The sequence below is a fragment of the Hylobates moloch genome, unplaced genomic scaffold (assembly GCF_009828535.3).
Source record: "Hylobates moloch isolate HMO894 unplaced genomic scaffold, HMol_V3 SCAFFOLD_3, whole genome shotgun sequence".
NCBI lineage: Eukaryota > Metazoa > Chordata > Mammalia > Primates > Hylobatidae > Hylobates > Hylobates moloch.
This window is the reverse complement of record NW_026652278.1, coordinates 16,877,580-16,891,006: the sequence shown is the minus strand read 5'-3', so window position 1 is coordinate 16,891,006 and position 13,427 is coordinate 16,877,580. Positions and strand designations below refer to the sequence as shown.

The 13,427-nt window shown below is 39.2% G+C and overlaps 1 protein-coding gene across 1 annotated transcript in view; it reads left to right on the top strand.

The window, feature by feature from the left end:
• The first annotated feature begins 4,927 nt into the window (after positions 1-4,927).
• The window catches only part of LOC116478481 (inactive pancreatic lipase-related protein 1-like), a 31,115-nt gene continuing 22,615 nt past the window's right edge, over positions 4,928-13,427 (top strand). The window contains 2 exon segments of the mRNA XM_032169745.1: positions 4,928-4,973; positions 6,072-6,226. Of these exon segments, the coding sequence (XP_032025636.1) occupies positions 4,928-4,973; positions 6,072-6,226 (201 nt within the window).

The following is a 13,427-nucleotide window of genomic DNA, read 5'->3' as shown; positions in this document are numbered from 1 at the left end:
AGCTGTTTCCAAGTTAGTTGAATCATTTCAAATGAATGGTTTACTCAAATTATTTATATATTTCTAAACTTAGTACTACTTTTAGAACCCTAAATCAAATTTTTCTTCCCTAAAAGATGAACACTTGTGAAAGCATGCTGATAATGTTCAGAATGCATGATGTAAGATAGTGGTAGAGACAATGGCAGAGAATTGATGAATTTGTTAATTCAATAAGTGCTTAGAGAGTGTTGGCAATGTGCCAAGCCCTAGTCTAATATCAGAGAACTAAAGTTGAAAATATAGGTATCATCCCTACCCTCATGGAGTTTTCTGTCTTATTTGATGTTTCTCGAAGTGTGATCCACCTAATAGAAGACAGCTGATGAATTAGTTGGCTAGCACTGCATAGCAAATCACCCCAAAGCTCAGTGACTTAATAACAATAATCATGTATTATGGTCCTGTGGGCCAACAGACAGATCCCCTGATCTGGGCCAGTGTTGGCTGATTTTGCTTGGTCTCACTCATGTATTGGTGGTCAGCTTGTAGGTTGGCAGAGGGCTGGATGGTTTAGTAGGGCCTGTGTGCATTGGCTTTCCTCCACATGGTCTCTCATCCTTCAGCATGCTAGCCTGTGCTATTGAACTTGAACTCCCAAGGGACCAAGAAAATGAGCATAAGCAAGGAAGACTGCTTGAGGCCTAGGCTCAGAAGTAGCAAAATATCATTTTCCCCACATTCTATTGAACAAAGCAAGTCACAAGGTAAGCACAAATTCAAAGATGAATACATAGGCTCTATTTCTTAATGGGAGGAGCTAAAAAGTCATATTGCAAAAGGCATTGCTAGGGAGAGCAGTAAGGAACTGGGACCATTTTTGTAGTCAATCTAGGTGGTTTCGCAGTTTTACTAAGGAATGTAATAGAAACATTTCTCTCGCTTTTGACAAATTTGAGTTAAAATCTATTAATATTTCCACAGACATTCCTTTCCTTTCTTAAGAATTGTGGTCATATGTGGTGCAGAGGCCCTTGACATTTTGCCTCAGCATCATTTCCTTGACTAAGAAAACATTTTTTTGTGGGTAAATGTACTTTCACATCATTTGCAAGTAGTTGCTTACTCTCATGTGTTAAGTGTGCATTTTATATTATTCTCATTCTGTTAAGTTATATTCTCATTTTGGGATGTAAAAAAAAATCAATGGGCCAGGCGCAGTGGCTCATGCTTGTAATCCCAGCACTTTGGGAGGCCGAGGTGGGCGGATCACGAGGTCAGGAGATCGAGACCACGGTGAAACCCCGTCTCTACTAAAAATACAAAAAATTAGCCGGGCGTGGTGGCGGGTGCCTGTAGTCCCAGCTACTCAGAGAGGCTGAGGCAGGAGAATGGCGTGAACCCGGGAGGCGGAGCTTGCAGTGAGCCGAGATTGCACCACTGCACTCCAGCCTGGGCGACAGAGCAAGACTCCGTCTCAAAAAAAAAAAAAAAAAAAAAAAAAAAAAAAAAAAAAAAAATCAATGGCTTCAAGTGGTTCATTGAAGTGAAAAAGCAGCAATGAAAATAAAAATACTAACACAAATACAGTATCTCAGAACAAGATTGTAACTGAAATAGTGGATAAGACTCATATGAAACTCCCCCCTATCAATCTTTATATCTTGAAACAAGTGGAAAATGTGATGTTGCTAATGGGATACACAGCAATGATCAGCTAAACTTGGCTGATACTAGATCTGAGATCATTTGTCCTATACAGTATCCTGTACCCAACTCCCTGTCTGCATTGCTTTTAGTCATGAATATTTGCCCTAAGTGGAGTTGACGATGTTGGTGTTTTCATAATATTTTCAAATAATATCTTTGTATGCTCAGATAAATAATTGATCTTTTTCTAAAACAAGCAACAAATAATGCTTTCCAGGATGAAATCAATTAATTTTGCAGTTAAAGGTAGAAATAAACCCACAGCTACAGTCATTATTCAAAATTACATTTCTTGTAGTAAAAACTGTTGCAAATCACACTGTCACACAGAAGCCTAAAAAACAAGCCAAAATAATAATGATACCTGTTATAATGGGGGAGAAAACAAAGAATATGCTATCAGCCAAATTCTCTTATCAGATGACTACCTTAGATGTTACATAGCATCATTGGCATATTGTTTACTATCTGGAGTGTGCTGGAGAGATGTCTCACATTACAATTGGATGGCCCCATTCATGTGCAGACTTGGAATTGGTTTCTGGCACACGAGGCACAAGGAAGAGTGCTTTATGTATTTCATTTTTTTGTCTACTTGATCATTCAATTTTCATTGAACGTTGTTTTGTGAGCCATAACACAGACAGAAAACAAGGCGCTGGGATCTACAGGGATAGAACCCCAACTGTGTTTGCATCAGGGAAAAGTGTGGCTGTTAAGATATAAAAGGTGGCAAAGAATTCTAAATCTCGGAGAATAATGGCTGGGTGGTCAGCTAAATGCTTCATGTTCCTAATAAAATTTTGAAAGAGGCCAGGCAAGGTGGCTCACACCTGTAATCCCAGCACTTTGGGAGGCCGAGGCGGGCGGATCACGAGGTCAAGAGATCGAGACCATCCTGGCTAACACGGTGAAACCCCGTCTCCACTAAAAGTACAAAAAAAATTAGACGGGTGTGGTGGCAGGTGTCTGTAGTTCCAGCTACTTGGGAGGCTGAGGCAGGAGAATGGCGTGAACCTGTGAGGTGGAGCTTGCAGTGAGCCAAGATCGCGCCACTGCACTCCAGCCTGGGCAACAAGAGTGAAACTCCATCTCAAAAAAAAAAAAATAAATAACTCTCACGACCCCCTGGAATATTGCTACTGACTTCATTCTGTTAAGCCTCAGCTCAGGAAACAAAAATTCTGCTACAAGTTAACACAACAAAAAGGAAGATTTATTTCTATAACTGGTAAAAATAGATTATCATCAAAATAGAAACACATAGTAATTTCTCAGAGAGAGTCTGCCCAGGAGCCCTGGGAGTTAATACTCCTATATCAGGGCAGACTCTCACCTAGCTGCACATGAGAATCACCTGTGGGCTTTTTAAAGGGGCCTGTGGCTTATGATTACCCTTTAATTGGTTGGGGTGGGGCCTGGGATTTGTCTGTTCTTTTTTTTTTGTTTTTTTTTTTCTCCCAGGTGACTCTGGTTTGCAGCCAGGATGGAGAACAACTGGCATGTCTTGATTGTGTTTTGGCTTTGTGCACCTTGGAGTTGTATGCAGGAGGCGGAGCTTGCAGTGAGCCAAGATCGCGCCACTGCACTCCAGCCTGGGTGACAGAAGGAGACTCCGTCTCAAAAAGAAAGAAAGAAAGAAAGAGAGAGAAAGAGAGAAAGAAAGAAAGGAAGAAAGAAAGGAAGGAAGGAAGGAAGGAAGGCAGGCAGGCAAGAAAGAAAGAAAGAAAGTTGAAAGATAGAGTGAAAATTGTAACTTCAATAGAAATCTCTCTTAGCCTCCACCTAGCCAAATCATTGTTTTCACTCATTTTCTCCATTCTTACGGTCAACTCCATTCTTACCTCTGAGCCTACTGATCATCTCATCTCCTTGAAACATTTTCTTCTCTTTGTCTCCAGGACACCACTTTCCCTTGGTTCTCCTCCATCTTCACTGGCTGTTCCTTTTCAAGTCTTCCTCACTTCCCTGTGCTTGTAACATTGTAGGGCCTTAGGGTTTAGTACCTGAACCTCATTTCATCTAGACTAATGGCTTTATGTGAAACGGATGAACCCCAAGTTGATATTTATTACCTGGACCTCTCTTCTGAACTACAGAATAACTGCCTACTCTCCATCTCCGCTTAGACTACAAGAAGACATTTCATTTTAACCATGCCCAAACTGAACTCTGGATCTCCACCCCAAACCTGCTCCACTGACACGCAGCCTTCCCCACCTTAGTTAATGCAATTTCAGCTTTCCGGTTGCTCAAGCCAAAATTTGGGGGTCATCCTTAACTCATCTCCATTTCCCCAACTCCAGTCCAAATCCTATCAGTCCTGTCTTCAAAATATATCTAGAATTTGGGCAATTCTCATCATTTCTGCTGCTAGCATGAAAGAGTTCTGGGTCTTAATTATTCACAAGACCTCTGACAGCAACTAGGAGTTATGCAGAAAATATACAACTGACAATGAAGCAAGGCATGAGTGAATGAATGAATTACCAGCATCAAAATATCAAGAGAAGTGAATTGACGGAACCATCCAGTTGTCAGTCACCCTTAACAGAATTCAATTAAATGAATAGTTTCTGAGCACTTAGCATGGGCCTGGCATGTAAAATTTTTTCAATTTTATTGAAGTATATTTTACATACAAGAAAATGCACCCAATTTAAGAGTATTGTTCAATGAGTTTTGAAAAATGTATATATCCATGTATACAATCAACTCTTGAAAAATGTATATGTCCATGTGTACAATGAAACATTTCCAGTATTTTCTGAACATATTCCCCTAATTCACCCCCAAGCCAAGCAGACACTGACCTGCTCCCTGTCATTATAGACTAGTTTTGCCTGTTCTAGAATGTCATGTAAGGATAGTAATGTGATATGCATACTTTGTTTTTGTGTTTCTTGTATTTAGCTTAAGGTGCTTGAGATATGTCCATATTGCTGCATTTATTCATAGTTCTTTTCTTTATATATGAGTGGTTTTCTATTGTATTAATATAGTATAGCTTTTTATCCCTTCACCCCTCAGTGGACATTTGCATTTTTTCCATCTTGGGGCTACTATGAATAAAGCTGCTGTCTTAGTCCATTTTGTGTTGCTATAACATGTTTTCCAGGCCTAACTTATCAGAATTTACCCATTTTCACAGAGAGGGCTAAATGAACGTGAGTTATGCCAATCTTGTAAAACAAAAAAAAACTTAGCCAGATTCAATCATGTTTTTAACCTTGTATAGATGCTGCTACTCTGGACTCTTTCACTGCTGCTGGGAGCAGTCGCAGGTAAGAAAAAATATGAATATGGAGCTGGGAAAGATTCACTGTTCAACAGTCAAGAGGGCTATGGCAGCCGAATTCAAGGCATGATGTGGATGACAAGCAAAGAGAGGGAGATACATGGCTAACAGCACAAATGCTTGGAGTAGGGTTGTCAGATAAAATCTAAGACGCCTAGTTAAATTTGCATTTCAGATAAATGGCAACTGTTTCCCACAAACATGTGATACATTTATATTGAACATGTTATTGCTTATTTGAAATTCAAATATATATGTACAAGTTAAATTTGAATATATTTATTGCTGTTGTTGTTAAATCTAGCCACTTTAGCTTGGGGTCAAGTGAGGGGTTTGAACCCTGGTTCTGCCACCTACAACTTTATTATCCTGAGCAAAATCATTAACCCCTCTGTGCTTCAGAATCTTTGTAAAATGTAAAGAATAGGATTCCCCCTCTCCTGTGTTGTGAGAATTAGGTCAGATTAGTAAACCATCTTGCCTAGCACCTGGCACATGGTAAGATTTTGAGAAAAGCAGCCCCCACAACAGCTACTACTCTTACTCCTACCATTAATCTAGATTTATCCTACCCAGGAAAGAGAACCCTTCTTTGGATTGTTCCTTTATGGAGTGACATTCAAGCCTAGAGTTGTGTTAAACCATGGATGGTTGTTTGTGAACAGCTTCTTCATCACAGGAATGGAGATGACCTTCAGTACAGCCAGGATGGAGATACACGGGTTTTGTGGCCTTTCCATGAACTTAAGCTCTCTGTTCAAAGCCCAAAGTTATATGGGCTCAAAGCCCAAAATACCAAGGGCCCAAACAAAACATTTGAGTTTAGAGGCTAAAAGGAGTCCCAGATTGGAACGGGACAGAGACACAAGGGAAGTGAGGTGATCTTATGTGGTAGATTTTAGGAACAGTAGCCTGTATCTAACAGTGGCATTTTCTGTGAGTGTTTGGCTAAGAGGGCGTTTGCGGAAACAGAGGAGGAAAATCTGCCACAAAATGTAAATTAACTCACATTTTGGCAGAGAGGCTATTAAAAAGAGTGTTCAGGTTAAACTAATATCCTGGAAACACATCTAGGAGAGTGCAGGAACAGAAGTCTGTTACCCAAGACTTGGCTGCTTCAGCAATGATGCCCTGTGGTCAGGAATTAAGGAAAGACCTCTCAAAATATTGCCCTGGGCTCCAGAAGATGTCAATACCTGTTTCCTTTTATACACCAACGGGAACCCAAACGACTTCCAGGTATGCATGCTTTTTGTTTTCAGGACAAAGTTCCATCTGTTTTATGTAGTAAGGATACGGAATATACACATCTTCTAAAGAGAACAAATCAGATAACGGAATTGCATCTACAGACACTTTTAGGGCAGTGATCTGAACTGTTATTTTATGTAACTTTCTATAAAAAGTTCTTCAACTTCATATTATTTTTGTTCTACCTTCATGGTACCATTTAACAAATATTCTAAATATGAGGAGATTTATATATATTTTTACTCTATATATAGTAAAAATTCCCAACATTATATGTTTATATAATCTCCCAATTATATGTATATGTATCTCTGTATTAGATGGGTAGAGTACAGATATATATATAGATACATGCACACATACACACAAACGCACAAAGCCTTCCATTGTGTGAAGAGAAGATCCTTACCACCAAGATTATAACAGATACATTATTCCAAGTTGAACAATTGCAAACATGTGATGACCAGGAAATAGCAACATAGTGATGATTGAGAATAGCGTGGTTGTAATGGGAGAATCATTATTCAGAAGGATCCTGAATCCTAGCACTCCTCTACTTACCACCTCCCTCCATGAACAAATGGCTCCATTGGCTACTATAAGAAACTGACATGAAACACTTTTCTGCCTAAACAGGAATTCATTGCAGATCCATCAACAATCAGGCATTTCCTGGGTCCAGGCAGTGGTTATTTAATAACTAATACACAGATGTTTCAAAATTTCAGCAAAAGTTCCTACCATACTGAAGCATTACAGCATGTCCCAGGCCCCTGTTTTTCACTGCTTTTTTTTTTTTTTTTTTTTTTTGACACAGGGTCTGCCAGGCACAGTGGTTCACGCCTGTAATCCCAGCACTTTGGGAGGCCGAGGTGGGTGAATCACCTGAGGTTGGGAGTTCGAGACCAGCCTGACCAATATGGAGAAACCCCATCTCTACTTAAAAAATACAAAAATTGGCCGGGCGCGGTGGTTCACGCCTGTAATCCCAACATTTTGGGAGGCCAAGGTGGGTGGATCACGAGGTCAGGAGATCAAGACCAGCCTGGCTAGCATGGTGAAACTCCGTCTCTACTAAAAATACAAAAAAAATTTAGCCAGGCATGGTGGTGGGCGCCTGTAGTCCCAGCTACTCGAGAGGCTGAGGCAGGAGAATGGCGTGATTCTGGGAGGTGGAGCTTGCAGTGAGCCGAGATCGCGCCACTGCACTCTAGCCTGGGCGACAGAGCGAGACTCCGTCTCAAAAAAAAAAAATTAGCTGAGCGTGGTGGTGCATGCCTGTAATCCCAGCTACTGGGGAGGGTGAGGCAGGAGAATCGTTTGAACCCAGGAGGTGGAGGCTGAAATGAGCCGAGATAGCACCATTGCACTCCAGCCTGGGCAACAAGAGCAAAACTCTGTCTCAAAAAATAAAAAAATTAAAAACAATTGGCCAGACGCGGTGGCTCACGCCTGTAATCCCAGTGCTTTGGGAGGCCAAGGTGGGCGGATGACAGGGTCAGGAGTTCGAGACCAGCCTGACCAACATGGTGAAACCCCCATCTCTACTAAAAATATAAAAATTAGCTGGACGTCGTGGCATGTGCCTGTGATCCCAGCTACTCAGGAGGCTGAGGCAGGAGAATCGCTTGAACTCGGGAGGCGGAGGTTGCAGTGAGCCGAGATTGTGCCACTGCCCTCCAGCCTAGGCGACAGAGCAGGACTCCGTCTCAAAAAAAAAAAAAATAAATAAATAATAAAAATAAAATAAAGACACAGAGTCTCACTGTCATGCACAGGCTGGAGTGCAGTGCCTCAATCAAAGCTCGCTGAAGCCTCAAACTCCTGAGCTCAAGGGATCCTCCAACCTCAGCCTCCCAAGTAGTTGGGACTACAGGTGCACACCACCATGCCTGCTTAATTGAAAAAAAAAATTCTTTTTTTAAGACAGGCTTTCCTTATGTTGCCCCAGCTTGACTTGAACTCCTGATCTGAAGGGATATTTTCCCATAGCTGGGATTACAGGCCGGAGCCATTGTACCAGCCTCTCTTTCATTACTTTTCAATTTTCATGTGATGTGCTGAGAGATCTCATCTTGCCTGAACAAACTCTTTTTCTTGATTTTCACTTGCTACTCTTTGATCTCCTCCGATAGCAATAACTTGGGAAACCGTGTAGGTTTTCATTTTTGGCTTCTGTTGTTTCAACAGCAGTGATCCTATTTTCTTTAATTTGCCTTTGGCTATGTGCCTGTTATAAAGAATGAAAAGAAAGAAAATCAAATAGAATAAATTTTCCTAGTAACTGCTAGTGCTTGAGGAACATTATTATTAATTCACTTATTCAAGTGTTTATTCATGTATTCATCACATTTCTTTGACCTACTGTGGCACAAATGGAGAAGTTCTTTCTTCAGGTGTCAAGAAGAAAGACATAAGGTTCCTCCTAAGCCCGTACAGTTTCGGGTCTGCCTGTGGCTCAAACCAAGGGCAGAACGAGTCAACTCCAGAGCATATCCATTGATCCTGAAGACAGATGAGCACCCTAGAGTCCATATATTTTGCAAGTTTAAACACAAGCAGTAAAACCACAATTTGTCTTCCAAAATAATTTAAAGCTGACAATTACTGGAGGTAGTAATAGATTTTTATACAACAGTGAAAAAGGAAATGTGATTCTTAGCTCAAAAGGAATATAGTTTTCTTAGTGAATACAATTTATTTCTGAGATCCCAAAAGCAGTTGTGTTTTTCTTGTATTTGGTTTAGCTTTGACAACACTGTTGTATTTAGATGAAGAAACAAGGAGATTAAACTAGAAGAATAAAGGTCCTGGATCCCCGTCCTGATTCTCTCCTTAGCCAACCATGATATTAGTCAAATCAAACTCAGTCCAGGATATCAGAAGTGCTGTGCCCTATGCACACTTTTATGTTGCCATTCAAGAGTAGCCAGACTGGATTCAAGACAATCATTTCCTTGCTTTGGATATTTCCTGCTGTAAAATGAAAAAGTTGGAGATCATTTCCAAGATTGCTTTATCATTTCCAAATTATTTTTAGAAAAAATTGAGGATATGTATAAACATAGTCAAATAAACAAAACTCATGCCCAAACATTCATGAAACCATAATTGACCCTCATTAAACAAGTCTTCCAGTAGATATCTAGTAAGTTATATTTTCTATTGAAATAACTCTTTAGTGATGTACAATAAAATACATTCATCCAAAAGCTTTGCTTAGTCTTTCAATCATGGAAAAGCTTATTTCCTTACCTTCAATATGTTTATATAAGACAACCTAAAGTAATCTTTTATTCGTTCAGTAAATATTTACTGAGCACCTACTGTGTGCAAGAATCTGTTATAAGAATTGGATATAGCAGTGAACAAGGCAAACAATGTCCTTAGTTGCATCCTAGTAAGGGACAATGTCTTGTGACATTTAAGATGACCTAAGGAACAACCCATCATACCACGTTTTGTACATTTTTTGAAGTAAATGTCTATGTATCTATTACAGTAGAAATCCAAAGATTCCAGTTCCCATTGTGGTCAAACCTTTAGCATAGAGCTGATGTTAAACTTTAAGAGGGATTCCATATCCATACAAGACTAGAAGTTTTGTCAATTGCATTGGGGTCAAAATGATATTGCGTAGGCCAAGAAGAGAATTTATCCTAGTCTGAAAATGTGTTAACTAGTAATTAATAAAGATCCCAAATTATATATCTAGTTATTGCCTTTTTTACCAGAATCTGTTCCAGCTGGGAAGTGTGAACTGTATCTGTGTGGACTGGAAAAGTGGCTCCTGAGCCTCGCAGAACATCCAGATTGTGGAAGAAGAAGTGGCATATTTTGTTGATGTTCTTCAAGTAAGTATCCTCAGGTTATACAAAAACCCATACACATTGCTCCCTGAATCTTCTTTCCAAAAAAATCCATAGGTATGATCAACGACAAAGCCATTTTCAGCAATTTCTCTTTCCCCTTAGTTGAAAGAAAACTGCAGGCCGGGCACGCGGTGGCTCACGCCTGTAATCCCAGCACTTTGGGAGGCCGAGGTGGGCGGATCACAAGGTCAGGAGATTGAGACCATCCTGGCTAACACGGTGAAACCCCGTCTCTACTAAATATACAAAAAATTAGCTGGGCGCGGTGGCAGGCGCCTGTAGTCCCAGCTACTCGGGAGGCTGAGGCCGGAGAATGGCGTGAACCCGGGAGGCAGAGCTTGCAGTGAGCCAAGATCCCGCCACTGCGAGACTCCGTCTCAAAAAAAAAAAAGAAAACTGCAAAAAAAATCTAGCTTTCGGCATCATCAATAACCTTTGTTGGGTCAATAAACTAGTGCTGTTTATTTGTTTGTTTTGATTCAAGCAATTAGGTAGGTTATTTCTAATAAATTCCATGAGTGTTTAATTTTACCAGTTATAACCAAGTTGACATGATAATGTCAACCTCAAAATTAAACTAGCTTTTTGTTTTTGTGTCTTGAAGAGAAACACAATGATAATAAACTGATGATAACCAAAAATACAGAAAATGTTATATTTGAATGTGCTTAAGTAATTGCCTTCATTATTACTTTCAAATCCAAACACTTGCTTCATCACCTCTGGGTAACAACTCCTCATGTCCATCAGGGGTTCATTCTACATAGTAAAATCTCAAAGTAGAGCTCCTACCACCAGTTCTGAAATTCAGTTCATTTCCCTTTCTCATTATGACTGTGAAAGAGAAACATGAAAATCATTTACTTTGCATGGGAATTACCGAAGGGAGCCACAACACCTGGCCGATGAGGGTTAGGCTCATTAGCAATGCTATTGATGCAGAATATAATTAATTATACAAATTTTGAGCCTTTGGGTTTAATTCTGTTTCTTCCATTAGGATGGTGCAAAAATACTTGCAGTTGTCATCATTACTTTTAAGGCCAAAACCGCAATTACTTTTGCACCAACCTAATATTATTTATGGTATTTATTCCATAAATGAAACTTGTTCTTTGTATATCCCTGTCAATGGGAAGTAGACATAAATGAATAAAATCTCTGGATGTCCTTAATGCACATTTGAGTCACATGTAGTATTAAACAGGGTGCTATAGACAAAAGATGAATATCATTAAAAAAATACAAGGACTCTAAAGGTTCTGATTTCTGATCATGTGGCCCAATTCAGAAAATGTAAAAAGGTAAAATACTTATTGAATGAATATTTATACTTGCATACCTATACTTTTGATCATAGATAAGTATTTTAATAGAGATAAAGCATCTGAGGACTTAAGAAAAATGGCTTTGTAAATGAAAACATCTAAAGTCTACCTTAGTTACCATCATATATGTATGCATCAGGTAAATGTTCAAACTTGCTCTGGAAATAATAATGAACAAAAAAAATTAGTGTATGTAAATCTAAACTATGTCTACAGGATGGTAATGAACATGAGCAATTTTTCTTGAATGTTGACCTTTAAACTATGTAATTATGGATATGTGGATATTTCTGTGTAATCTTATAGTTACCAAGATTTTTTCGTCATCTTGTTTGGTATTTTCTAGATATCTAGGTTGGATTCTTATATCTAATCTTAAAAATTATATATCTGTTGCTTGGGTTTTTATAAAAGACTATTCACTATAAATTTATTGAAATAAAAAATTTTAATGTATGCCACTTAGAAGTAACATTTCAGGTAATTAAAATGCCCAGTGAAGTCAAAATTACCAAGGATATATATTTTAGTGACTAAGAGAGAGGATTTGAATCCTGGTTTTAACATTAAATAGCTGAATGACTTTGGGTAAAATACTTCAATTCTCTAAGGCAGGTTTTTCATTTGTAAATGTAAATATTAATGGTACACTCAACATTCTTGGTGGGAGGCCTTAAAGAGATGATATATATTGAATGCTTAGGTTAAAGCCAAAAATGTAATAATTAGCATTCAACAAATTCTAGCTATGAGGGTGCACATTTTATTTCCACTATAGCTTGCAAATACAGTAAGTATGGAAACTACCTCTCCCCTTTCTTTGGTTTAACTTTATTTTTATATTTTTCAACTTCTGTAGTCTAGAAACCATGTGAGAGGAAGTTCTGTTCACCCTCACATTTCGTTAGGAGGCTGCTGACATGTGATTACTAAATCTTACTGCTAATAAAATTAATGGTGGAGCGATACATTCTTGTCTTTTGTCATCAATTTTCATTATTCTCAATGAAACTTTTCAATAAGTTCTCAAGAACCATACATGACTGTTGAATTTTGCTACCTTTTGAACTTGGGAATACTGTTTACATGATACTGTCATCAGTTTCATTATTAATATTACTGATGTCATTCTGATCACGTAAGCAGACTTCCAGGTCCAAAATGACCCCTTCTGGATAGGTCCATGAGGAAAGTACCAACCATTGCCACTTTTCCCACATCTTTAGTTCTGCGTCTGTTCCACATCAGACATCTCAAGAGAGATGCCACACAAGGAGATGAGGACTGTATAGAATCGATAATTCCTAACTCATCCCCCTATCCCTGTGAAAGCAACTATGTAGGTTATTTCTAATAAATTCCATGAGTGTTTGTTTTAATTTTACCAGTTATAACCAAGTTGACATGACAATGTCAACGTCAAAATTAAACCAGACCTCTCATCTCTCTGCAGCCTGTTTGATCTTTTTAAAGCACAAATTGATCATCCTCCCAATGGTCCCCAGGACAAAATCCACATTTCTTAATGAGCTTTGTGAGGTCCTTTATGTTCTAGTTGTCACCTTGGACTCCAGCCCTCATCTCTCACCAGGCTCCTTCTGGAACTCTACATTTTGGCCTTGTCCCCCAAAAGGGCCTTGATCTCTGATGCGGCTGGATGTTGCCATGAATGGTTCCTCTTCCCCAGGTGTTCTTTTCCTTATCTTCCTGTCTGTTCAACTCCTACTGATTCTTAAATATCTGAGTAGACAGCACTTCTTCCAGGAAATCTTTCCTCACCTCCATTACCCATACCCCCTAAGACTTGATAAGGGGCTTCCCAGAAATAATCCTACTGCACCCAGAAATGTTCCCACCTCAACTCTTGACTCTCCATATCATAATTGCTGGTTCATTTCTCTGTATATCCCATTTCTAAACTTGCCTATTGCCTACATGCCTGGCATGTAGTAGAAGAGCACATAAATATTTTTTGAATGACTTTCC